This window comes from Scyliorhinus torazame, chromosome 5, assembly GCF_047496885.1.
Source record: "Scyliorhinus torazame isolate Kashiwa2021f chromosome 5, sScyTor2.1, whole genome shotgun sequence".
Classification (NCBI taxonomy): Eukaryota; Metazoa; Chordata; class Chondrichthyes; order Carcharhiniformes; family Scyliorhinidae; genus Scyliorhinus; species Scyliorhinus torazame.
Window position 1 is genome coordinate 110,649,020 of NC_092711.1, and position 27,748 is coordinate 110,676,767.

The following is a 27,748-nucleotide window of genomic DNA, read 5'->3' on the forward strand; positions in this document are numbered from 1 at the left end:
GGACTGACAGGGATGGATTCTGCAAACTCCTTTTACAGGGGGTGGGATGGCTGGATTTACACAGAAAACTCAAATCAAAGATCACATCAAGTTCTAACATTATCACTCTGTTCATCAGAACCTGAACATGATCAGAATTTGAGTATAATTGAGCTCCAGGGCAGTCCCGCTCACTGCATGTGTAGTGGGTGTTACAGTCAGATCAGCCAGGTTCTTATTCGATGGTGGAGCAGGCTGGAGGGAGTGAGTGATGTCTCCCAACACAGACAGAAAGGTCCACTTTTCTCCTGGAGTTTGAGACAAATCAGTTTTCAAAATGATGCAGTTTCAGCCAATGAGGGAGATCCGGGCTCAGCCCCGCCCCTCATTCACTCTGATTGGTTGGAGGACCAGCTGCTCCTGCTCGGTCCTCCAGCCCCACTGCTCCTTCTTATAGGTCTAGAGATGCCGTCAATCGCAGCTCGGACATTGTGAGCTGGAACACGCGCAGTGCGGGCTCTTGCTCTGGACTCGGGTGGATAAGAGGACTGTGGGAAGAGCTTCAAAAGCAGAAAGAACCTGATGCAACACCAACACACTCACACTGGAGAGAGGCCGTTCACCTGCCCCATGTGTGGGAAAGGATTCACTCAGTCATCCACCCTGATCAGGCACCAGCAGACTCACACTGGAAAAAGGCCATTCACCTGCTCTGTGTGTGGGAGGAGATTCATTCAGTCATCCACCCTGCTGAGGCACCAGCGGGTTCACACTGGGGAGAGGCCATTCACCTGCTCTGTGTGTGGGAAGGGATTGACTCGGTTAAGCACCCTCGCTGCACATCAACGTGTTCACATTGATAAATGACCTCTTGTTATGAATGTGAGAAGTACAAGTGAGGTGCAGACACACCAACGCACTTGCGTTGGGGAGAGGCTGGTCACCTCTGGGTGTGAAAAGGGTTCACTCAGTCACAGCACCTATTGTGAGAGCAGTGAGTTTACATGTGATTGCAGGGGTGGGATTCTGCTGTTCATCACTTTCACTGTTTGTTTCTGCTGATAGTAAACTCCATCCCCATCTTGGAGGTTATTGAAATTTTAGATGAAGACATTCTCTCTGTGTCTGCGTGGGGCTCACCCCCACAACCAAAGATGTGCAGGGTAGGTGGACTGGCCACGCTAAATTACCCTTAATTGGAAAAAAATGAGTTGGGTACTTTAAATCTATTTATTTTTAATTCTAGATGAATGTCAGCTTGGTCAGCTGTTGAGCAAATACAGTGTTATGTTCCATTTTTCTCCAATGTAAGAGGAGATTAATTGATGTCCTGTTGCGGATTGCTTCATTTTTGGGCACTTTTCTCTTTTCTAATCCTACATTATTTCAGATCTCACAGCTTCAGTCACTCTTGTGGACAATTCCCAGCTCTCCATATCTTGCAGACTGATGATAATCATAATCTTTATTATTGTCACAAGTAGGCTTACATTAACACTGCAATGAAGTTACTGTGAAAAGCCCTGAGTCGCCACATTCCGGCACCTGCTCAGGTACACTGAGCGAGAATTCAGAATGTCCAATTCACCGAACAGCATGTCTTTCGGGACTTGTGGGAGGAAGCAAGTGCACCCGGAGGAAGCCCACACAGACACGGGGAGAACGTGCAGATTCCGCACAGACAGTGACCCAAGCCGGGAATCAAACCTGGGACACTGACGTTGTGAAGCAGCCGTGCTAACCACTGTGCTACCATGCTGCTCATGAGACTGTGTTACACTGTCAGTGTGCTCCTGTACTGCTCTGTATTTAACAGGAGCCTGCAGACTGATGAGACTGTGTTACACTGTCAGTGTGCTCCTGTACTGCTCTGTATTTAACAGGAGTCTGCAGACTGTTGAGACTGTGTTACACTGTCAGTGTGCTCCTGTACTGCTCTGTATTTAACAGGAGTCTGCAGACTGATGAGACTGTGTTACACTGTCAGTGTGCTCCTGTACTGCTCTGTATTTAACAGGAGTCTGCAGACTATTGAGACTGTGTTACAGTGTCAGTATGCTCCTGTACTGCTCTGTATTTAACAGGAGTCTGCAGACTGATGCGATTGTGTTCCACTGTCAGTGTGCTCCTGTACTGCTCTGTATTTTGCCTGTAATAGAAAATGACTGAATTTCTGTTCCAGTGGAACCTTTGCTGTTCTGAAATGTGGGTGAATATTTTTGTGCCTCACATCCTTGCTCATATTGCTGCAGTTGGGTGGAAGGGGATGTGTAAAGAGCTGGTCTCTGTGTGGAAATGTGAACCAAGGAAATGGTATGTGTGTGTGACAGAAACACAGCCTTGTGCTCACACTCAGAACAAAGATATCCTTATGGTGAGGGTTTGAAAGGGTCAGATCACAAATGTAGTGAAAAAGTTAAATATAAGTATCACCAGTGTAGCTGCAGCTTGTTAGATCAGAGCTGAGAAATGGGAGCTCTGAATCTCTATTATCTCTGTTTCCCAGAACAAGTAACTCTACTCTCTCTGTATTATTGCAGAACTGTTAATAAAGTCAGTAATAGACAATCTGTTGTTGGGAGTTTGATTCTCTGGTCTCTGAACCACAAGATTCAATGTTTAGAGTCAACAAGATGAACAAGGAAACACATCAGGGCCCAAAACTCCAGCTGGATATTCACAGGAGAAAGTCTGTTATCAAACACCTCGAATGGACAGAACAGAGAAAAATCCCAACTGTCAGAAATTCTCAAATCATTTGTAAATTTCTTTCAAATGTTGACAGGTTCCTGCAGTCAGTTTCCATTCAATTGAAATTAATGAAAGATGAGAGACTGGGTTGGAAGCAGAGCTGGGCCCACTTGTACTGGGACCCCAAAGCCAGACATCACTTACTCTGACACAGCAAATCCAGGGACCACTCACACTGAGACACCAAATCCAGGGTCCATTTACACTGAGACACCAAATCCAAGGGCCACTTACACCGAGACACCAAATCCAAGGGCCACTTACACCGAGACACCAAATCCAGGGACCACGTACGCCGAGACACCAAATCCAGGGACCACTTACGCCGAGACACCAAATCCAGGGACCACTTACACCGAGACACCAAATCCAGGTGCGGCTTACGCCGAGACACCAAATCCAGGTAACATTTACATTTTGAAGTTGACTTATGGGTACAGATTGTTTGCAATAAATCCCCAACTTTCAATTAAATCAGGTTATACAAGATTTAACTATCTGACAGAATGATCACTTTAAATGGTAAATTCAAAATATTTTTAAACCATTAAAAGGTAACACGTTGGGCGCAGCATGATGGCACAGTGGCTAGCACTGCTGCCTCATGACGCCGAGGACCCGGGTTCGATCCCGGCCCCGGGTCACTGTCCATCTGGAGTTGGCACATTCTCCCCGTGTCTGCGTGGGTCTCACCCCCACAATCCAAAAATCTGTGCAGGGTAGGTGAATTGGCCACAGTAAATTGCCCCTTAATTGGAAAAAAATAATTCCGTACGCCTCTCCCCTGTGTGAGTTCGCTGGTGTATCAGCAGGTTCGATGGGGGAGTGTATTCCTTACCACACACAGAGCAGGTGAATGGTTTCTTCCCAGAGTGAACCCGTTGATGTGCAATGAGATTGGGTGAAGACCTGAACCTCTTTCCACAAGTGGTGCAGCTGAACGGCCTCTCCTCGCTGTGTGTTTGCTGGTGTTCCAGCAGATGGGAGGACCGAGTGAATCCCTTCCCACATACAGAGCAGCTGAATGGTCTCTCCCCAGTGTGAACTCGCTGGTGAGCAGTGAGGTTGGATGAAGACCTGAACCTCTTTCCACAGGAGGTGCAGCTGAACGGCCTCTCTTCGGTGTGGGTCTGTTGGTGTGACTGGAAGCAGGATAACTGAGTAAATCCCTTTCCACACACAGAGCAAGTAAATGGTTTCTCTCCAGTGTGAATGCGTCGGTGGTTTTCCAGCAAGGATGGATAATTGAATACTTTACCACAATCTTCACATTTCCATGGTTTCTCCATGGTACTCGTGTCCGTGTGTCTCTCCAGGTTGGAGATCAGTTGAAGCTTCGAAGACACACAGACACGTGTACAGTTTCTCCCCACTGTGAATGGTGATGTTTTTTCAGACTGCGTACCTGGTTAAAGCTCTTTCCACAGTCACTTCACAGGAACACTCACACCCGGGTGTTATGTGCGTCTCGCCGCTTTTCCAGTCACTGATGCTTGAAATCTTTTCCCAGAGACAGAACAGACAAACATTTCACCTTCCACGTTCAAATTTTGATGATGTTGAGGTTGTAATGGATTGAGTGATTCTGTGAGAGCTCGATGTGAAGTTTGTTTTGAGTTTTCTGTCGGCCAATCCTCCACTTCCAATATCCTGTAAAAAGAGTTTACAAAGGTCATCACTGTCAGTCCAGGATATAAATTCTGAACAGACAATTCTAGTTTATCTGGAACATCTTTTCCTCTCTTGTTCCCCCAAAGCTGTAAATCCCCGTCCCCCACACACTCCCTGGGCTGAAATCCAAACCCATCTCACCATCTGCACCATTTCTTTCCTCCACTCCGTTTTCTCCCTCCCTCTCCTCTGCCTGGGTTCAGTTCGCCAGGTCCTGTCTGCAGACTGATAATAAAATCAATGGGTCTTATTGGGGGTTTGGGGCCTCCAGCGGGTGTTCGTGAATCCTCCCCGCCCACCTGACAGGGTTTCCTTCCTTGCCAGAGATCAGAGTCCTCATTGATTTGAGTGCAAAGTGTGAGCACATATTTCTTGTCCCCCTCCCCTGTCCTGTGATGTGAACCATCCTCCAGTGTCTGAAGCAGGATGGTGCCCATTAACCTGGGCCTGTTCCCGGGAGGGAGGGAGAAACCCCGTAGCTGCAAACCAGGGAGCTGACAATGATTGTGAAGGGTTTGCGGATCCACAAAGTGTTTCCAAATCCTCCCACCCACCGCCTGACGCCGACTTCGCTTCTCCAGGACAAACAAGCGCCGAAATCCATGTCCAGCAGCCACACTGCGCATGCTCCGCATCACAATGCCCTGGGTGTGATTGACGGCAGCTGCAGACCAATAGGAAGAGGGGGCGGTGTTGGAGGACCTAGCGGGAGTGGCTGATCCTCCAACCAATTTGAGTGAATGAGGGGCGGGGCTGATCCCGATCTACCTCATTGACTGAGACTCTCGACAACGCAGAATCGCCGAGCAGAAACTTATAGCCAAGTTCCGCACACATGAGTGCGGCCTCAACCGGGACCTCGGATTCATGTCGCATTACATTCATCCCCCACCATCTGGCCTGCAAAATCCTACCAACCGTCCTGGCTTGGTACAATTCACACCTCTTTAACCTGGGGTTACCCCATCTCTGGATCTGTAAAGATTTAATCACCTCGCATTCCAAGCATTGTGTGGCATCTTTGAATTTGTCTATATATGTGTTTCTGGAACAGACGTCTTCATTCACCTGAGGAAGGAGCAGCGCTCCGAAAGCTGGTGACATCGAAACAAACCTGTTGGACTTTAACCTGGTGTTGTAAGACTTCGTACTGAGACTCTGCATCATTTTGAGTTCTTCCCATTGGCCACGTAGGAGCGGGTTCCAAAACCTCATTTCCTGTCTGAGTGGTGTTAACCAATGGGAAGATTTGGTGGACCGGATGGACAATCAGACTGCAAACTTTGCGAATGTAGATTGAGCTTCACACAGATTAAACCTTCTTCCTGTGTCAAACCTCTAACACTTTCTTTCTACTTCTTTTCACTTCAATGGACTTTTTAAGATTCCATTGACTGTTCTACAGAACTGTTACAACAAGCAACAACAAACATTAACTCTGTTTCTCTCGCCACAGATGTGGCACAGTGGTTAGCACTGCTGCATCATAGCGCCAGCGACCTATAAGACCATAAGACATAGGAGGAGAATTAGGCCACTTGGCCCATCGAATCTGCTCCGCCATTCAATCATGGCTCATATTTTCTCATCCCCATTCTCCTGTCTTCTCCCCATAACCCCTGATCCCCTGACCTGGGTTCAATTCCAGCCTTAGGTGACTGTGTGGAGTTTGCACAGTCTGTGTGTTCCCACAGTCTGTGTGTTCCTTCTGGGTGCTCCAGTTTTCTCCACCATCCAAAGATGTGCAGGTTAAGTGGATTGGCTATGCTAAATTGCCCCTCAGTATCCAAAAAAAGGTTAGTTGGGTTACGGGGACAGGGTGGAGGCATAGACTGAAGTAGGGTGCTCTTTCCAAGGGTCGGTGCAGGCTCGATGGCCCAAATGGCCTCCTTCTGCACTGTAAATTCTATAATTCTGTCGGATTTTCTCTCTCAGTTTGATCTGATGGGTTTGTCTGGTGCTATTTCCCTCATACTGTCCATGTGTTTGGGTATTTTAGGGAGCAGGTAGAACTTCCTTAGTTCTACCTGTTGTTTTTGGTTAATGTGTCTGGAGTCTTTGAGTTCTTCCAGTCCGTCTCCAATTCTTCTTCCTGTCTCGGGTGTATGGGTCTAGATAGCTGTGTGTTGTGATTTGTGTTGTTTAGTTGTCTGTCTGTCTCCAGAAGGTATTGTTGTCTCTCGATAATGACAGTGCTGCCACCCTTGTCTTCTGGTCGTATGAACATATTTCATTACTGTGACAGGGCAGAGACCTGTTTGAAAGATTCAAACATGGGAGTTCTGGGAAAGGTGGGCAAGGATTTGGGAGGTGACAACATGTTCAAAGAGTTTGGAGAGGCGAGGGAGGCTGAAGATGGGGCAGTAATTTGTAAGGATGGTAGGGTCAAGGGTTTGTTTTATTGAGGAAGGGGTGATGATGGCAGATTTGAAGGACAGAGGGACAGTACCTGAAGAGAGAGAAATGTTGACAATATCCATGGACACAGGGTAGTTGGCTGATCAGTAGCTCAGTGGGAATAGAGTCGATGGAGCAGGAGCTGGTCTCATGGACAAGATGAGCTCTGAGAAGGCATGAGGGGAGATGGGAGAGAAACTAGAGAAAGATGTGGGTTCAGTGCTCGGGAAAGGATGAAATTTAGAGACAGTTTGGTCCGGTGGGCTCATGGAAGGGAGGGAAGCAGCAGAGGCAGCTGATCGGATTTACTCAATCTCAGTCACAAAGAAGCTCCACAAGCTCCTCACACGTCTTGTTGGAGGTGAGGAAGGAAGAGACAGGGGAGAGCGAGAGTACTTCAAAAGGAAGTAACTTGTGTCAGATATTAAAACGTTTCAGCACACTGCATATCTAACACAAATCTAATTTATTTGACTTTTACGCAGAATATTAGCTCCTGTAAATGGGCTGGAGTTTGTCATAAAGAGAAAGAGACCCAAATGAACATGGTTCAGTCCTGAATGTGAGTAACAGTAAAATCCAATCACTGTGGTTACTTGTGACCTCGTTGGTGTCTCAGCAGGTGGTATGAAGTGGTGAATCCCTTTCCACACTGAGAGCAGGTAAACGGTCTTTCCCCAGTGTGAATTCGCTGATGATTCTGAAGGGCAGATAACTGAGTGAATCCCTTCCTACACTTGAAACAGGCGAATGGCCTCTCCCCAGTGTGAATTCGCTGATGTACAGTGAGCTGAGATGAGTGTCTGAACCCCGTCCCACAGTTAGAGCACCTAAACGGTCTCTCGTCAGTGTGAACACGTTGATGGCACATCAGTTCCCCAGAACTTTTATAACACTTCTCGCAGTCTGGACACTGAAATGGTCTCTCATCAGTGTGAACTTGTTGGTGTCTCAGCAGGTTGGCTGAAACTGTAAATCCCTTCCCACACACTGAGCAGGTAAATGGTCTCTCCCTGGAGTGAACTCGTTGATGTGTGGACAGAGCAGATGACTGAGTGAATCCCTTCCCACACTCGGAGCAGGTGAATGGTTTCTCCCCAGTGTGAAGTCGCTGGTGTCTCAGCAGGTTCGATGAATGAGCAAATCCCTTCCCACACTTGGAGCAGGTGAATGGTCTATCCCCAGTGTGACTGCGCCGATGAGTTTCCAGCTTGGATGGGGAAGTGAATCCTTTCCCACAGTCCCCACATTTCCACGGTTTCTCCTCAGTGTGACTACATTTGTGGCTTGTGAGGCCTGATGATCGACTGAATCCTCGTCCACACACACAACACGTGTACGGTTTCTCCCCACTGTGAATGATGCTTTTTCCTTCCATGTTCAAAATCCGCTTATATTCAGGATATGATAAATAGAGGACTCGGTCAGATCCTGATGTGATGCTTGGTTTGAGTTTCCGGACTTGGAAGCCTCACCTTTGAACACCCGGAGAAACTGATTGGAAACAGAAAATAGGGAGTGAGAGAGAACCCACAAAAACACAAAAGCAGGTTGTGAAAATGAGCTGAATGAATCTGGTCACTTGTGGGGCCAGCACTGGAAACAAATGACCAGGAAAACTGCTGGGTTGTCATCAAAACCCAACTGGCCTCTTTGGGAGGAGAGAGAAAGAGCTGAAGAGGGATTTTGTATATCGACAAGACATAATAAGAGAGTAGTTGGCAAAACAAATTCGATCTTGAGCTTCATAAACAGTAATATTGATAAAGAAACTATGCTTCTGGTGGCACAGTGATTAGCACTGCTGCCTCACAGCGCCAGGGGCCCGGGTTCAATTCCGGCCATGGTGACTGTCTGTGTAGAGTATGCACTGTCTCCCCGTGTCTGCGTGGGTTTCCACCCGGTGCTCGGTTTCCTCCAACAATCCAAAGAAGAACAAGTTACTTGGATTGGCCTTGATAAATTGCCCCTTAATGTCCAGGGATGTGTAGGTTAGGTGGGGCTATGGGGTCACAGGGACAGGGTAGGGGTGTGGGCCTAGGCAGGGTGTCCTTTCAGAGAATCAGTGCAGACTCGATGGGCCGAATGGCCTCCTTCTGCTCTGTAGGATCAGCCACACATTGGGTGGATCTACGGGTTAGTATGGAGAGAGGGCAGCGTCCGTTATGGAGGTTGGATGTGGGACTATTCGCAGATGAGGAGGTCTGTGGGCGGGTGAGCAAGTCCATCCAGAACAATCTGGAAATAAATGATACAGGGGAAGTCTCGGCAGCAGCGGTGTGGGAAGCTCTGAAGACAGCGGTTAGAGGGGAATTAATTTTGATACGGGCCCGTAGAGAAAAGGTGGAAGGAGCAGGGAGGGATAGGTTGGTTAGGAAGATACTTCAGGTGGATAGGAGATATGCGGAATCCCCGGACGGGGGGTTATTGAAGGAGCGGCAGAGGTTACAGATGAAGTTGGGCTGTTATCTACAGGGAAAGCAGTGGAGCAACTGAGGAAGGCAAGGGGAGCGGTGTATGAGTTTGGGGAAAAGGCCAACAGAATGTTAGCGCACCAGCTGAGGAAAAGGGAGGCAGCCAGGGAGATAGGGAGAGTAAAGAACAGAGGTGGGAATGCGGCCCTGGACCCAGTGGGGGTGAATGAGGTGTTTAAGGACATTTATAGCAAGTTATACGAGTCGGAACCCCCGGCTGGGGTGGAGCTGATGAGGCAGTTCTTGGGCCAGTTGAGGTTCCCGAGGGTGGAGGAAGAACTGGTGGAAGGGCTGGGAGCCCCAATTGAAATTGAGGAAATAATGGAGGGGCTGGAGGTCATGCAGTTGGGCAAGGCCCTGGGGCCGGACGGCTACCCGGTGGAATTCTACAAGAAGTTCTCGGAGATATTGGGCCCACTGCTGGTGAGGGCATTTAATGAGGCAAGGGTCCTTCCTCCAACAATGTCGCAGGCCTCGATCTCATTGATTCTGAAACGGGAGAAGGACCCTGAGCAATGCGGGTCATACAGACCAATCACCCTATTGAATTGGATGCCAAACTGCTGGCTAAGATATTGGCCACAAGGATAGAGGACTGTGTCCCGGGGGTGGTAGGGGAAGACCAGACGGGATTTGGAAAGGGCTAGGAACTCACGGCTAATGTTAGAAGGCTCTTAAACGTTATCATGATGCCCTCAGAGGGAGAAGGCCTTTTGTCGGGTGGAGTGGAATTATTTGTGGGAGGAGTTCGGAAGGCTCGGGTTTGGTCAGGGCTTCATTGATTGGGTACGGTTGCTGTATCAGGCACCAGTAGCAAGTGTGCTTACGAATCGGCTGATGTCGGGCTATTGTGACGGTTACAGAAAGCGGTGAAATGATGAAAGCGGCCACAGGCTCAGGCTGACTCGCTGATTGTCCAATAATAACAGTGAGAGTCTCAGTGGGACAATCAGACAATAATAGTGGAGATGGGGCCCAGAGGATAAACAGCAAAGGATTCACTCACTTTGAGAGGAACAAACATAGTGTCTGTTCCAATAAGTCAGGCTGCAGTGTGTGAGTGAACACATCATTGGATCCAGTGTAGAATCATAGATTCCCTACAGTGCTGAAGGAGGCCATTTGGCCCATCGAGTCTGCACTGACCCTCTGAAAGAGCATCCTACCATGACCAATCCCCCACACTAACCCTGTAACCCCACCCAGGGACAATTTAGCACAGCCAATCCACCTAACCTGCACATCTTTGGACTGTGGGAGGAAATCTACGCAGCCACGGGAAGAATGTGCAAACTCCACACAGACAGTGACCCAAGGTCGGAATCAAACCCAGGTACCTGGTGCTTGAGGCAACAGTGCTAACTACCGAGCCACCCCCGTAACTCTGTCATGATTAGACAATACCCTGCCTGTTATTCCAAATCTGATGTGTGTTACTATTATTATTAGACAACAACCTCTGATATTCCAATTTTGGTGTGTGTTACTCTGTTACTGTTATCATCAGACAATAATAGGAGGGCAAGATGCAAGGTAGCAATGATATTTTGAAGTTTCTGTGTTACAATGAGTGTCACTGGGAGGTGTGTGATAAAATAGGAATGGAAACATCATGACAAAGGGTGGCACGGTGGCAGTGCTTAGCACTGCTGCCTCACGGTGCTGAGGACCCAAGTTCAATCCTGGCCCTGGGTCACTGCCGTGTGGAGTTTGCACATTCTCCCGTGTCTCCATGGGTCTCACCCCCACAACCCAAAGATGTGCAGGCCAGGTGGATTGGCCACTCTTTTGAGGTCCACCAACAAAATAGAACAAAGGAAACAAACTTAGGGACAAAGCAAAAAGGGCCGCTCCAGTTAGGGGCACTGCCCGAACGTAACAAAGACCAGCAGAAACTTAAAAACATCTGATAGGAGTGCATTTAAAGGGGTCAATAAAGCGCCCCAACCCCTGCGGTACCCAGCAGGCATGGAAGGCTTTGATGGTGCCCAGGGACACTGTGTGCTCCCTTTCTAGGGCACCCAGCTGCGAATGTAGCTGTGGAAAAGGAGTAAATAGTCTGACCGGATGACCCCCTCGGTCGCCCGCTGCCTGGACCTACAAATGACGCGCTTCACCAGGCCCAGAGCAGGTTCACAAGGAGGTAAGTGGCGCTGGTTCACGAGGTCTTCGGCCCAAGTAGGACTCAGCAAAAACACAGTCTGTGCTGCAACCCTGGAACGACCACCCAATAGAATCCACCTCCTCCCTGCTGGTGTGTGGGAGTCCAGGAGGGGGCTCAGCAAACACACTGCCCACTCGATCCCTCTGCCCTGGAACAAGCACACTGGTTAGAATAAGGAGGATTTTGTCCTTGCTGAAGGTAGATGTTATCAGTTGGGAAGACTGGGCCGGGCACTCAACCCGGGAGAGGCCCAGCAAACAAGCAGTCCAAAGGGCTTTACTCCCATCTTGTTTTTGAAGTTACCTCCTTGTTGTTGTCCTTCTCTCCTCTCTCCGTCCTTCTCTCCCCTCTCCTTCCTCCAGGCAGCAACCAGCACTGGACACAGGCAGAAAACTGAGCAGCAGCAATAGAGAGAGAGAGAGAGAGAGAGAGAGACAGCAGCAACAGCCACTCTCCACCACGGCAACAACCTCATAACACCAAAGTCTGCACTGGGAGTGCCAGCTTCGGATTGGCCATGCTAAATTGCCCCTTAATTGGAAACAAATAATTGGGTAGTCTAAATTTATCATAAAAAATAATAATAATAATAATACTCACCTCTGTCGCAATTTCAGTGTTTTCAAGTTTACAATCTCCTGCTGCAACCTTCGGCTGGAAAGATATCAGAAGCTTTGGAAGCAGCTGTCAAAGGAAATTACAATGGTCAGAAATGTTAGTCGAGGTTAGAAATTAAGATCAGACAAACATTTATCTTGGTTTGAGTTGCTGGGTGTAAATCCTCCCCTAACCCCCGGTAAAAGGACTTTCCAAAATCCATCACTCTTCGAGTCCAGGATAGAAGTTCCAAACATTCTCTCCCCTTGTTGCCAGTCCCAGGATTATTTTTTTTTTTTAAATTCAGAGTACCCATTTCATTTTTTCCAATTAAGGGACAGTTTAGCGTGGCCAATCCACCTACCCTGAACATCTTTGGGTTGTGGAGGTGAAACCCATGCAAACACGGGGAGAATGTGCAAACTCCACACGGACAGTGACTCAGAACCAGGATCGAACCTGGGACCTCGGTGCCGTGAGACAGCAGTGCTCATGTCCCAGGATTATTTAATGAGGGTTTTACTTGCTTTGGAGGCAGTTCAGTGAAGTTTCACTAGTCTGATTCCTGGGATGGGAGAGTTTGTTTTATGGAGCAAGATTGAGCCTGATTGGTCTGTACCCAATGGAGTTTAGAAGAATGAGAGGTGATCTTACTGAAACATCTAAGATTCTGAGGGGTTTTGATGAAAGAATATTTTCCCACGTGGGGATTCAAGAACTAAGGGGGACAGTTTAAAGATAAGAATTCTCCAATTTGACACTGAGATAAGGAGAAATGTCTTCCCTCAGAGGGTCATCAGTCTGTGGATAAAAGCAAATTACTGCGGATGCTGGAATCTGAAACAAAAACAGAAAATACTGGACAATCTCAGCAGGTCTGATAGTATCTGTGGAGAGAAAAGGGAGCTAACGTTTTGAGCCTGGATGACTCTTTGTCAAAGCTGAGTTTGTGGAATTCTCTTTCCCAGAGAGCAGTGGCGCTGGGTCACTGAATATACTCAAAGCTGAGTTCGTCTTTGCGTTTATTGAATGGCAGAGCAGTGTCAATAGGCCGAATGGCCTACTCCTGCTGCTAATTCTGATATTATTCTTCTGTTCTTCCGATTGCCACACATGCCAGTAGCACCTCCCCGCGCTCGGGGGGGGGGGGGGGGGGGGGGCTGTCAATCATCGAGACAATGATTTTCTCTTCTGGTCACCGGAATACTGAAGCACCGCCTCTGTTACGTCATCAAGATGGCCCCTCAGCCGCGCCGCTAAACAAAGATGGCGGCCGTGGAACTGGGCCTGATACCGGATAAAAGTTCTGCAGCTGCAAACGCGGGATTTGCAGGGTCTTTTTCCGGGTTTGTGACCAGCAGAGGGTGTTTATGAAGCCTTCACTCCCTCCCCACCCCGACTCCCGGCTCCATTCCTCCTTCCGCCTCAGCGCCCGAAACAGCCGCTCCCGCAGTCGCAGACCTCCTAGTAAAGTGACACTGCGCATGCTCCAGATACAAACCAGCATTGCATCTGCGCACTGGGCTCCGTGGAATGAATAGGGCACATTCACAGACGCAGGGAATGTTGGGTAATAGCCGCACCATTGAAACAGTTAATACAAAATAACGTGGTCAGCAATTGCGAAAATAATCAAACAATTTATTGTCAATGGGTATTCTGCTATTCTCCATTTCACAAATTGATCAAATGCTGCTCTCCTGTGGAACAATGCAGAACTTAAAGGTTTTTATCCCCAATGGGTCCTTCCTCTCGCCTCCCCAGAAGATGCAAACTCTTGCTGGGTTCAATTCCAGAATCAGTAATTCCTGCATTTTCTTCCCTCTTGCTCGTCATACTGAATGTTCAGTGTTTTCTAGAATGATCCAGCACAGATGGAAGTCACTCGGAACAAAGTGTGAGTTTGTCCATTTTGGAAGGACAAATATAAATGCGGAATACAGGGTTGATGGTAGGATTCTTGGCAATGTGGAGGAGCAGAGAGATCTTGGGGTCTATGTTCATAGATCTTTGAAAGTTGCCACTCAAGTGGATAGAGCTGTGAAGAAGGCCTACGGTGTGCTAGCGCTCATTAACAGAGGGATTGAATTTAAGAGCCGTGAGGTGATGATGCAGCTGTACAAAACCTTGGTAAGGCCACATTTGGAGTACTGTGTACAGTTCTGGTCGCCTCATTTTAGGAAGGACGTGGAAGCTTTGGAAAAGGTGCAAAGTAGATTTACCAGGATGTTGCCTGGAATGGAGAGTAGGTCTTATGAGGAAAGGTTGAGGGTGCTAGGCCTTTTCTCAGAACGGAGAAGGATGAGGGGCGACTTGATAGAGGTTTATAAGATGATCAGGGGAATAGTTAGAGTAGACAGTCAGAGACTTTTCCCCCGGGTGGAACAAACCATTACAAGGAGACATAAATTTAAGGTGAATGGTGGAAGATATAGGGGGGATATCAGAGGTAGGTTCTTTACCCAGAGAGTAGTGGGGGCATGGAATGCACTGCCTGTGGAAGTAGTTGAGTCGGCAAAATTAGGGACCTTCAAGCAGCTATTGGATAGGTACATCGATTACAGTAGAATGAAATTGTGTAGATTAATTTATTCTTAAGGGCAGCACGGTAGCATTGTGGACAGCTCCAGGACCCCAGGTTCGATTCCAGCTTGGGTCACTGTCTGTGCGGAGTCTGCACATTTTCCCCGTGTGTGCATGGGTTTCCTCTTGGTGCTCCGGTTTCCTCCCAGTCCAAAGATGTGCAGGTTGGATGGATTGGCCATGATAAATTGCCCTTAGTGTCCAAAATTGACCTCAGTGTTGGGTGGAGTTACTGGGTTATGGGGATAGAGTGGAGGTGTTGACCTTGAGTAGGGTGCTCTTTCCAAGAGCCGGTGCAGACTCAATGGGCCGAATGGCCTCCTTCTGCACTGTAAATTCTATGAAAATCTATGATTAATCTAGGACAAAGGTTTGGCACAACATCGTGGGCCGAAGGGCCTGTTCTGTGCTGTATTTTTCTATGTTCTATCATATCTGTACTGACTTTGTGCAAGAGCTACCACATTTCCTGGTTAAATTCCATTTGCGACAATTCTGCCCCCAGATGACCAGCCCATCTGTATCATCCCGTGATTTAAGGCTTTTCTCCTCGCTAGTTACTACACCAACAATTTTCCATCTGCAAACTTAAAATCCTCGATTTTATATATAATTACTATTGGTGGCTGAGGATGCACCAGGATATCCATCAGCACCTAAACCTGTGATTCCTTCCTGCGAGACATTCGAGAGCTTCAATAACTCTGGAGAAACAATGCTGAAAAAGCTGATCTGGTCAAGGCTAATAACTGGGTGCTGCCTTGCCTGTCTCTGAATTTACTCCTCTCCTGTTCATTCTCCACTTATGTAATAAACATTGATTGTAATGACTGGGAAGAGGTTGCTGCCAATCGGTCACTATTGTGGCAATGTGCGCATCAAACAGCATCATTAGGGCGGAATGGTAGCACAGTGGTCCCGGGTTCGATTCCCGCTTGGGTCACTGCCTGTGCAGTCTGTACGTTCTCCCCTAAAGACGTGCTTGTTAGGTGAATTGAACATTCACCTGAACATGCGCCGGAGTGTGGTGACTAGGGGATTTTCACAGTAACTTCATTGCAGTGTTAATGTATGCCTAATTATGACAATAAAGATTCTTATTATTATTTTATTGATGGTCTTGTAAAATATTGACCTGTTATATTTTCTTTGATAATTTACTTTCGTAATGGAGGTGTCACAGTGAAGAATGTGTCAGTCAGTAAGGATTGTCAGTGAGGATTGATCAGCATTTTCTAATTGGAGATGTTAATCAGAGGAATTGCAGAGTTTTTTTACAAAAACAATTTAGGACTGAAGTAAAATTCATAATTTTATTGTTCACCAGTTTCTTTGGGAGTCCTTAAATCGAAGGATAATATCACAGATGATGGCTTTTAAAAAGGGACCCTACCATCACAAAAACCAACATATATCTTGAAGATTAAACTCCAGCCAGTTAATGTTAGGAGGAAAGTAAATAATAATAATCTTTATTGTCACATAGAGGCTTACATTAACACTGCAATGAAGTTACTGTGAAATGCCCCTCATCACCACATTTTGGCGCCTGTTCGGGTACACTAAGGGAGAATTCATACTGTCCAAATTGCCTAACAGCACGTCTTTCGGACTTGTGGGAGGAAACCGGAGCACCCGGAGGTACCCACAGAGACACAGGGAGAACGTGCAGACTCCGCACAGACAGTGACCCAAGCCGGGAATCGAACCTGGGACCCTGCCGCTGTGAAGCATTAGGGAGCATTCAGGTTCAGACAGGATAATACCTCTAGGAACGATATAGAAATATCAGAAATATTAAATCATTACTTTGCATCATTGTTTCCCAGGAAGGTAGAACAGGTCAACAGGACATTGAATGGCGAGGTGATTATTGATTACACTAATCAAACTCAAAGGGGATAAAACCCCTGATCCAAATGGATTACATCCACGCATTTTAAAAGATTTGCAGGGAGAGACATTACTGCTCATATTTAATAATTCATTAAAAAGGATCAGTTCTAAAAGACTGGCAGCTCAGTAATGTAATTCCTATATTTAAAATGGTGGACAGAACATGCCCAGGAAATTATGAAACAATTAGCTTCACATTAGTAAATAATCAAATCCTGAGTAAAGGAGGGAATTTTTAAAATCTGGAAAAGATAAACATAACAATGAATAATCAAATGGATTTCAAATGGGAAAATCTTGTCTGACCAAAGTTACGTGTTTTGCTGCTTGTGCGAGTGCTGCTTATCATTAGGTGTAAGCAACCTTCCTCTCCAACGTGGTTCCTGAGAATTCTATTGAGTGATTTGAATGGTACGATTAGAGTCAGAGAGTGAAAGAGGCGCTTTAACCCATCGAGTCTCCACCAGCTATCAAGCACCTATTTACTCGAATCCCATTTTCCAGCACTCAGTCCGTAGCCTTCCATGCAATGGCATTTCAAATGCTCACCTAAATACTTCTTAAATGTTGTGAAGGTTGCCGTCTCTACCACACTTTCAGGCAGTGAGTTCCAGATTCCCACCACCCTTTGGGTGAAAATGTTTTTCTTTGCGTCTCTTATAAACCTCCTGCCATTACCTGAAATCTATGCCCGTGAGACTGCAGTGCTGCCACTGAGCCACCGTGCTGCCATCCATATTACTTTTTAATCACCCTTTCTATCTGGCCTCCGGTCTTCAGGGACCTATGGATATGCCCACCAAGGTCCCTCTGATCCTCTAGGGTCCTACCATTAATTGTTTATTCTCTTGCCTTGTTTGCAAATTCTTTACCCAGCGTGAAACCGCAGGCTGACGGTGTGCTGTGTCCAACCTGATATTCCACAGGCCCCACTTTCCTGGAACAACATGAATAATCTGTTTAAAGCCACAAACAGAAAGGTCCAGTTTTCTCCTGGAGTTGAGACAAATCAGCTTTCAAAATGATGCAGAGTTTCAGCCAATGAGGGAGATCCGTGCTCAGCCCTGCCCCTCATTCACTCCGATTAGTTGGAGGACCAGCTGCTCCCGCTCGGTCCTCCAGTACCGCCCCTTATTCCAATTGACCCAGAGCTGCCGTCAATCACTCCCTGGGCATGGCGAGCTGGAGCATGCGCAGTGCCTGGAGTAGCTCCGGTTGAGGCGGTTGTTTGGAAATTCCCAGTCGATCTGATACCGCCGGGTAAGTCGTGAGGGAGGGATAGAGCCGGCGGATGTGTCGGGCGGCTTCATAAAAACCCCGTGCAGGTCCCCTAACCCTGAAATCGAAGCTCTGATACAGCAGTTGAACCGGCGGAAGCTGCTCGGGCTTTTCCCCACAGGCTCGGGTGGACGAAGTGTGACGCAGGGCGCATGCGTACGGAGCGAGAGCCCCACCTCCCATTCACTCTGGTTGGGTGGAGGGCCAGCCGCTCACCTTCGTTCCTTCAGCCCCACCCCGTTTCCCTATTGGTCCAAACCTGCCGTCAATCAGTCCCCGGACATTGGGAGCTGGAGCAAACCCTTCACAATCATTGTCAGCTCCCTGGTTTGCAGCTGCGGAGCTTCTCCCTCCCTCCCGGGAACAGGCCCAGGTTAACGGGCACCATCCTGCTTCAGACACTGGAGGATGGTTCACATCAGAGGATGGGGGAGGGGGACAAGAAATAAGAGCTTACACTTTGCACTCAAATCAATGAGGACTCTGATCTCTGGCAAGGGAGGAAACCGTGACAGGTGGGCGGGGACGATTCACAAACACCCCCTGGAGGCCCCAAACCCCAATAAGGCCCATTGATTTTATTGTCAGACTGCAGACAGGAGCTGGAGAACTGAACTCAGGCACAGGAGATGGTGGGACAAAACTGGGAGTGGAGGAAAGAAATGGTGTAGATGCTGAGATGGGTTTGGATTTCAGCCCAGGGAGGAGGGAGAGTGTGTGGGACAGGGATTTACAGCTTTGGGGGAACAAGAGAGGAAAAAAATGTTCCAGAGAACCTAGAATTGTCTCTTTCAGAATTTCTATCCTGGATTGACATTGATGACTTTTGTAAACTACTTTTACTAGGGGATAGAAGTGGAGAATTTGCCCACAATAAACTGAATCCAAGCTGAAGAGACAAAAGGACATTTGCACAATAGAAATCATGAAGCAGCAATTGGACATTCAGCCCTGTGAGACTGTTGCACCATTTGATAACATCATGGCTGATCTGGTAGTGACCTCAAATCTGCATCTCACCTGCACCTGATAACCATGGAGAAACCGTGGAAATGTGGGGACTGTGGGACGGGATTCAATAACCCGTCTGAATTGAAAAATCATCAATGTATTCACACGGGGGAACGCCATTCACCTGCTCCATGTGTGGGAAGGGATTCACTCAGTTATCACACCTCATCACACACCAGCATGTTCACAGTGGTGAGATGCCTTTCACCTGTCTGGAATGTGGGAAGGGATTTGAAAAATGAAAATGAAAATTGCTTGTCACAAGTAGGCTTCAAATGAAGTTACTGTGAAAAGCCCCGGGTCGCCACATTCCGGCGCCTGTTCAGGGAGGCTGGTACGGGATTTAATACTTTATCAAAGCTCCGAACTCACCATCAGGTCCACTTTGACCAGAGACCATTTAAATGTGCTGACTGTGAAAAGAACTTTAAAAGCAGAAATAATTTACTGTTACATCAACGCACTCACACTGGGGAAAGGCCATTCACCTGCGCCATTTGTGGGAAAGGATTCACTCAGTCATCGAGCCTCCGGACACATCAATGTGTTCACACTGATCAGAGACTATTTAATTGTTCTGAGTGTGAGAAGACCTTTAAAAGAAAAAATTATTTATTGATACATCAACACACTCACACTGAGGAGAGGCCGTTCACCTGCTCCGTGTGTGGGAAGAGATAGACTTGTGCATCGAACCTCCAGTCAGAGTAATTTGTTCACACTGATAAGAGACCTTTTAATTGTTCTGAATGTGAGAAAACATTTAAATGTAAAAGGGATCTTCTGAAACACCAACACACTCACACTGGGGAGAGGCTGTTCACTGCTCCGTGTGGGAAGGGATTCACTCGGTTAGCCCACCTTCTGAGACACCATCGAGTTCACACTGGGGAGAGACCGTTCTCCTGCCGTGTGTGGGGGCAGGAATTCATTGATTTATCCGACCTTCTGATACATCAGTGAGTTCACACTGGACAGAGACCATACACTTGCCCCGTGTGTGACAAGAAATTCACTCAGTCATCCCACCTGACTACACACCAACTTATTCACACTGATCAGAGACCTTTCAAATGCTCTGATTGCGAGAAGGGATTTAAAAGTAAATGGAATCTGCTGACACATAGTTCACAGTGGGAAGAGGCCGTACACCTGCTGTGTGTGTGGGAGGGGATTCGCTCAGTCAAACAACCTGCTGAGACATCAGCAAGTTCACAGGCGACAGCAGGGGATGGATTCTGCTGTTATTGCTGCTGTGAATCAATGATGTCTGGACGCCTGTTCCCAGTGGGGCTCCACAATTTTCTGGTATATATGAATGATTATGACATTTGCAGATGAGACAACAATTCTACGTATGGTTGACATTGCGGGAGAAAGCCATGGACTGCAGGAAGATATCAGTGGACTGGTCAGATGGGCAAAACAATTGCAAATGGAATTCAATCTTTTTTAAACTGCAGCGCTTTTTCAGGTACACAGAGGGAGAATTCAGAATGTCCGATTCACCTAACAAGCACATCTTTTAGGACTTGAGGGAGGAAACCGGAGTACCCGGAGGAAATCCAGGCAGACACGGAGAGAACGTGTAGACTCCGCACAGGCATAATAATAATCTTTTATTGTCACAAGTATGAAGTTACTGTGAAAAGCCCCAAGTCGCCACATTCTGGTGCCTGTTGGGGTAAGCTAGTACGGGAATTGAACCTGCGCTGCTGGCCTTGTTCTGCATTACATCCAAGCTGGGAATCGATCCTGGGACCCTGGCGCTTTGAAGTAACAGTGTTAACCACTGTGCCACAAACGGTGAGAGATAATTAATTTCAGAGTGAAAACAAGACAAGGGAATGAACTATAAATACGATGAGACTAAGAACTGGAGAGCATTGGAGTCCCTATCCACAGGTAGCTGGATAGATCGATCAGGCAGCCAAGAATCCTTTCTTGGACGAGGCCTGGAATATAACTGCTTTATTTATTTTAACCTGAAGTTTATTGTTGCTTCAGTCAGTTAATAGCTGAATAAATAAAGGCATGACAGGGCATCCCAGTCCTGTGGAGAGCACATCCTAGTCACTGCATTCATCAATTATAAAGTGAGACGATTCATTAGTTATCACAAAACTGAAATCAATCTGATCATTGTTCATAGAATTACAGTTCGTGGTCCATTAATCACATCTAGAGGTTAAAGATGAAGTTCGCATTGTAAGAGTGAAGACGTCTGAATTTTTCAGTCATTAACCATTTGAGAGGTTTAGATATTAACAGTCAACAAAAACATTGATTAGCACTGCTGCCTGAAGGTGCTGAGGACCTGGTTTCGATGCAAGCCCCGGGTCACTGTCCGTGTGGAGTTTGTATATTCTCCCTGTGTCTGCGTATGTTTTACCCCCACAACCCAAAGATGTGCTGGTAGGTGAATTGGCCACGCTAAATTGCCCCTTAATTGGAAAAAATGAATTGGGTACTTTAAATTTATTTTTTAAAACAATGAACAAAAACATTTCAGTTAATTCCTGATAAAAGGTGACTTCAGCTCAATGGAAGAAGCTGATTGGTGAGAAGCTGATGAATCTGTATTTATTTTAATCTTAAGTTTATTTTGCTTAAGTCAACAAATCAAATAACTAAAGACCTGGCTGGGATTCCTGTCTGTTCCACGTGGGAAAACCAGGATACTTCTCATGTCCAGAACAATCACAAGTGCAGGAGGTGAATCAGCTGGAGCAGCAGGAAGCAAAGGGCAGTGGTCGAGAGGTATGTTTGTGATTGGTGGAGTATTTCCAGTGGGATTCTAGATTTCCCAGGACATGATTCCATGCTTCTTGAGTTCTCTATCAATGCTTTAGACTTTAACATGGGGACAGGATTAAGTCATTTACGGTCCTCCTTTTGGCAGTGAGAAAGAAAGCTGTAGATTTTTTGAATTTATTTATGGGACGTGAGTTTCACTGGTTAGGCCAGCTTTTATTGCCCATCTCTCAATGCCCTTCAGAAGGTGGTGGGGAGTTTACTTCTTGAACCGCTGCAGTCCTTCAGGTGTAGGTACACCCACTGTGCTTTAGGGAGGGAGTTCCAGGATTTTGTCCCAGAGACAGCAAAGGAACGGTGATATATTTCCCAGTCAGGGTGGTGAGTGACTTGGAGGGAGCCTCCAGGTGGTGGGGTTCCCAGTGATCAGCTGCTCTTGGCCTTCTAGATGATAGTGGTCATGGATTTGGAAGGTGCTAAGGAACATTGGTGAGTTACTGCAATGCATCTTGTAGATGGTACACACGGCTGCCACTGTTTGTCGGTGATGGATGGTTGATGTTTGTGGACGGAGGAGCAATCAAGCAAGCCGATTTGTCTGGATGATGTTGAGCCTCTTGAGTGCTGTTGGAGCTGCATTCATCCAGGCAAATGGAGAGTATTCCATTCCACGCCTGACTTGTGCCTTGCAGATGATGGACAGGCTTTGGGGGCCGGGGGGGGGGGGGGGTCAGGAGGTGAGTTACTCGCCTCAGGAGGTGAGTTACTCGCCTTAGGATTCCTAGCCTTTGACCTGCCCTGGTAGCCTGGTAGTATTAATGTGGTTTGTCCAGTTCAGTTTCTGATCAATAGCACCCCCAGGATGTTGATAGTGGGGTATTCGGCAATTGTAATGCCAGTGAATTTCAAGGGGCGATGATTAGATGTGCAGGTTAGGTGGATTGGCCATGCTAAATTGCCCTAGTGTCCAAAAAGGTTAGGTGGGGTTACTGGGTTGTGGGAACAGGTGGAGATGTGGGCTTAAGTGGGGTTAAGGGCTGGTGCAGACTCGATGGGCCGAATGGCCTCCTTCTGCATTGGAAATTCAATAATGTATGATTCTAATTCTATGACTAGAGAGATCAATGACCAAGGGGTTTAGATTGAAATAATAACCTCTGTAAGGGACTGGAGTTAACATTCTCGATATTGGTGAAATAAATCAGCTGTTTTAAACACGTTGTACATTTTTGTCTTTCCCGCCTGAGTGTTTAACATCGCCTGGCTGGAGCTCAGAAAGGATAATCTCACCTCATAGAATCAGAGAATTTACAGTGCAGAAGGAGGCCAAATGGCCCATCAGGTCTGCACCAGCCCTTCGAAAGAGCATCCTACTTCAGCCCACACCTCCACCTTATCCCCGTAACCCCACCGAGCATTTCTGGACACGAAGGGCAATACAGCATAGTCAATCCACCTAACCTGCACATCTTTGGACTGTGGGAGGAAACCGGAGCACCCGGAAGAAACCCACGCAGACACGGGGAAAACGTGCAGACTCCGCACAGACAGTGACCCAAGCCAGGAATCAAACCCAGGACCCTGGCGCTGTGAAGCAACAGTGCTACCCACTGTGCTACCGTGCCACCCTTGCATCCAAGCTCCCGGATTGCCTGTCTTCTCTCTGAGAAAGATTTGGTTTGTCTCCTGTATTTCACTACTGTGACAGGCAGAGACCTGATTGAAGGGATTCAAACATGGGAGTTCTGGGGAAGATGGGCAAGGATTTGGGAGGTGACAACATGATCAAATAGTTTGGAGAGGAGAGGGATGGGACAGTAATTTGTCAGGATGGCAGGGTCAAGGATTTGTTTTATTGAGGAGGGGGTGATGACGGCAGATTTGAAGGCAGAGGCTCAGTACCTGAAGAGAGAGAAATGTTGACAATATCCATGGACAGTTGGCTGATCAGTAGCTCAGTGGGAATAGGGTCGATGGAGCAGGAGCTGGTCTCATGGACAAGATGAGCTCTGAGAGGGCATGAGGGGAGATGGGAGAGAAACTGGAGAAAGATGTGGGTTCAGGGCTCGGGAAAGGATGAAATTTAGAGACAGTTTGGTCCGGTGGGCTCGTGGAAGGGAGGGAAGCAGCAGAGGCGGCTGATCGGATTTACTCAATCTCATTCACAAAGAAGCTCCTAAAGCTCCTCGCACTTCTTGTTGGCGGTGAGGATGGAAGAGACAGGGGAGAGCGAGAGTACTTCAAAAGGAACTAACTTGTGTCAGAGATATTAAAATGTTGCAACACTGCACGTTTAACACAAATTAATTTATTTGACTTCTTACCAGAATATTAGCCCCTGTAAATGAGCAGAGACCCAAATTAACATGGTTCAGTCCTGAATGTGAGGAACAGCAAAATCCAATCACTGCAGTTACTTGTGGCCTTGTTGGTGTCTCAGGAGATGGGATGAAGTGGTGAATACATTCCCACACTTGGAGCAGGTGAATGGCCTCTCTCCAGTGTGAATTCGCTGGTGCCTCTGCAGGTCAGATGATTGCGTGAATCCCTTCCCACACTTGGAGCAGGTGAATGGCCTCTCTCCAGTGTGAATTCGCTGGTGCCTCTGCAAGTTAGATGATCGCGTGAATCCCTTCCCACACTGGGAGCAGGCAAATGGTGCCTCCCCAGTGTGACTTCGCTGATGTACAGTGAGGTCAGATGATTGCCTGAACCCAGTCCCGCAGTGAGAGCACCTGAACGGTCTCTCGTCAGTGTGAACACGTTGATGGCGAATCAGTTCCCCAGAACGTTTATAGCACTTCCCGCAGTCTGGACAATGAAACGGTCTCTCATCAGTGTGAATTCGCTGGTGACTCAGCAGGTGGACTGAAAAAGTAAATCTCTTCCCACACTCTGAGCAGGTGAATGGCCTCTCCCCAGTGTGAACTCGCTGGTGTGTGGAAAAAGTGGATGACTGAGTGAATCCCTCCCTATACTCTGAGCAGGTGAATGGTCTCTCTCCAGTGTGACTGCGTTGATGTGTTTCCAGCTTGGATGGGACAGTGAATCCTTTCCCACAGTCCGGACATTTCCACGGTTTCTCCTCGGTGTGACTGCATTTGTTGCTTGTGAGGCCTGATGACAGAGCGAATCCTCGTCCACACACACAAATCAAGAACGGTTTCTCCCCACTGTGAATGATGCTTTTTCCTTCCATGTTCGAAATCCGCTGATATTCAGGATATGATAAATAGAGGACTCTTGTCAGATCCTGATGTGATGTTTGGTTTGAGTTTCCGGACTTTGAAGCGTCCCCTTCTAACACCTGTGAAACTGATTTAAAAACAGAAAATAGGGAGTGAGAGAACCCACAAAAACACAAAGGCAGATTTGAAATTGAGCTGAATGAATCTGGTCACTTGTGGGGCCGGCTCTGGGAAAAAGTGACCATGAAAATGGCAGGATTGTTATAAAACCCAATTGACCTCTTTGGGAGGCGAGAGAAAGAGGTGAAGAGGGATTTTGTATATCTACAAGACATATTAAGAGAGTAGTTGGCAAAGTATATTCGACCTTGAGCTTCATAAATAGAAATACTGATCCTGAAACTATGCTTCTGGTGACACAGTGATTAGCACTGCTGCCTCACAGTGCCGGGGACCCGGGTTCAATTCCGGCCTTGGTGACAGTCTGTGTGGAGTTTGCACTTTCTCCCCATGTCTGTGTGGGTTCCCACCCGATGCCCAGGTTTCCTCCAACAGTCCAAAGAAGGGCAAGTTAGGTGGATTGGTCTAGATAAATTGCCCGTTAGTGTCCAGGGATGTGCAGATTAGGTGGACCTATGGGGTTACAGGGAGAGGGTGGGGGTGTGGGCCTAGGCAGGGTGACCTTTCAGAGAATGAGAGCAGACCCGATGGGCCGAATGGCCCACTTTTGCACTGAAGGAATTCTATGGTACTAATTATATTCTATGAATCTTTATAAAGCTCTGGTCACCACTCTTCAGGAAGAATGTGAAGGTTCTTGGAGAAGGTGCAGAGGAAATTTACCAGAATGGTTCCAGCAAAGGAGGTTGAGGGGAGATTTGATTCAGGTACACAAGATTATGCCAGGTTTCCATCAGGTGGACAAAGAAACTCTGTTTCCATTTACGTAGAAGCACTTGGGACACAGATTTAAAGTTTTGGGTAAAACCTGGATTGTATTATATCAGATCCTGAGGGTTGACAAGTTGGATGTGGAGAGGATGTTTCCTCTTGTGGGAGAATCGAGAATGAGGGCTTCACTGTTTCAAAATAAGGAGTCACCCATTTCAGATGGAGATGAGGACTTTTTATTCTCTTGAGGGTTGTAAGACTTTGGAAATCACGTCCTTAAAAGGCAGTGGAAGCAGAGTCCTTGAATATTTTTAAGGCAGAGCTGGATAGATTCTTGATGAGCAAAGGGGTGAAAGGTTATCGGGGTAGGCAGGAATGTGGAGTTGAGGTTAAAATGAGATCAGCCGCAATCTTATTGAATGGTGAGCAGGCTCGAGGGGCCAAATGGCCTGTTCCGAGTTTGTATGTAAAAGGTACAGGACATATGAGGTGATATGAGATATGCTTTTACACAGCGAGCGGCAATGACCTGATACTTGCTGCCTATGAGGGAGTTTGAAAATAGACACATAAATCATTTGATTTCAAAGGAAATTGGATAGACATCTGAGGGAAATAAATCTGTGAGCATACAGGGATCGAGCAGGAGAATGGCACTGACTGGATTGCCCCAGAGAGCTAGCATGGACTCAATGGGCCGAATGCTATTCTCTGTGTCATCATGTCTCTGACTCTTTTGTGCAATCTAGCTTTGTAATTTAACCCCGGCGGGTACAGATATCCCTCAGGTAAATCTGAGCTCACTCCCTACGAGCAAAACCCGGGGCTCTCGCTCACTACGCATGCGCTCCGCCGCGTACTTCGTCCACCCGGGCCTGTCTCGGGGAAAAGCCCGAGCAGCTTTCGCCGGTTCAACTGCTGCATCCGAGCTTCGTATTCGGGGTTTGGGGCCGACACGGAGTGTTTGTGAAGCCTCCCGACCCATCCGCCGGCCCCATTCCTCCCTCATGAGTCACCGAGCGGGATCTGACCGGCGAAGGATTTCCACCCGACCACCTGAATCCTGAGCTATCATCGGCACTGCGCATGCTCGTAGTCACGTGGGAGACCGGGCACCGCCCCGCCCTTCATTCACTCCGATTGGTTGGAGGACCAGCCGCCCCGCCCAGTCGCCCAGGCACGCCCCTCTTTTCCTATTGGACGAAAGCTGTCGTCAATCATTCCCAGGGCATTGTGCGCTGGAGCATGCGCAGTGCCGATGCTGGACTCGGCCCGGAGGATTCACTGAAACCCGGTGGAGGCGCCAAACCCCAATAAGAAGTTTCCGGGCCCGGGTTTGCATCGAGCGGGGGGACAGCTGCGGCCTGCTCCCGGTGACAGGCCTGAGTTAACGGCCACCGTCTTTATAGAGGCTGCAAACCCGCAGGGGGCAAAACATCAGAGATAGAGTTTGTTGTGAAACCAATGGGATATTGTAAAACAGGAGGTCAGGGTTACAGTCAACAACAACAACTTATATTTATATAACACCTTTAACATCATAAATTATCCCAGTCAACTTCACAGGAACATTATAAAACAAAGTGAGACACCCAGACACAAAAGGAGATATTAGGACAGGTGACCAAAAACTTGGACAAAGAGGTGAGTTTTAAAGAGTCTGAAAGGAGGTGAGTGAGGTGGAGATGGGGAGATTTAGGGAGGGAATTCAGTGCTTGGGGCCGAGGGAACTTAAAACCGTGGCGGAGTAATTAGAATCGGGGGTGTGCAAGAGTCCAGGATCAGAGCTGTGCAGATATCTCAGGGGTTTGTGGGGCTGGAGGAGATGACAGACACAGGGAGAGATGAGGCCATGGAGGGATTTGAAAACAAGGGTGAGAATTGACTGGGAGAGAATGCAAGTCTCGGAGCACAGGGATCATAGGGGAAAGGAAATTGCTGTGAATTAAGACATGGGGAGCAGACTTTTGGATTGCTTTAAGTTTCCAGAGGTAGAATGTGGGAGAGCAGCCAGGTGTGCAATGGAATTGTCAAATCGTGAGGTGACGATGGTAAATTGCCTTAGTATGTAAAAAGGTTAGGGGGGGTTACAGGGATAGGTGGAGGTGTGGGCT

The 27,748-nt window shown here is 47.5% G+C and overlaps 2 protein-coding genes across 7 annotated transcripts; both read right to left on the reverse strand.

The window, feature by feature from the left end:
* Window positions 1-1,429: 1,429 nt before the first annotated feature.
* On the reverse strand, window positions 1,430-26,666 carry LOC140421659 (uncharacterized). Of its 5 annotated transcripts, none has more exons than XM_072506472.1 (3): window positions 26,651-26,666; window positions 12,037-12,120; window positions 7,248-8,292 (listed from the first exon to the last, which is right to left on the reverse strand). In XM_072506472.1, exon 3 carries the CDS (start codon window positions 8,174-8,176, stop codon window positions 7,391-7,393), a length of 786 nt encoding a protein of 261 aa, XP_072362573.1. In that variant the 5' UTR covers window positions 8,177-8,292; window positions 12,037-12,120; window positions 26,651-26,666; the 3' UTR covers window positions 7,248-7,390. The 5 variants fall into 5 exon arrangements, 4 of the variants coding, with proteins under 4 accessions (XP_072362573.1, XP_072362572.1, XP_072362571.1 ...); XM_072506471.1 differs by lacking the exon at window positions 26,651-26,666 and adding an exon at window positions 13,233-13,468; XM_072506470.1 differs by lacking the exon at window positions 26,651-26,666 and adding an exon at window positions 12,945-13,209.
* Window positions 23,848-26,708, reverse strand: LOC140421652 (uncharacterized). 2 transcript variants are annotated; one of them, XM_072506456.1, is made up of 2 exons: window positions 26,495-26,708; window positions 23,848-24,870 (listed from the first exon to the last, which is right to left on the reverse strand). In XM_072506456.1, exons 1-2 carry the CDS (start codon window positions 26,556-26,558, stop codon window positions 23,969-23,971), a joined length of 966 nt encoding a protein of 321 aa, XP_072362557.1. In that variant the 5' UTR covers window positions 26,559-26,708; the 3' UTR covers window positions 23,848-23,968. The 2 variants fall into 2 exon arrangements, with proteins under 2 accessions (XP_072362557.1, XP_072362556.1); XM_072506455.1 differs by having other exon boundaries at window positions 26,472-26,708.
* Between the last annotated feature and the right edge of the window lie 1,040 nt (window positions 26,709-27,748).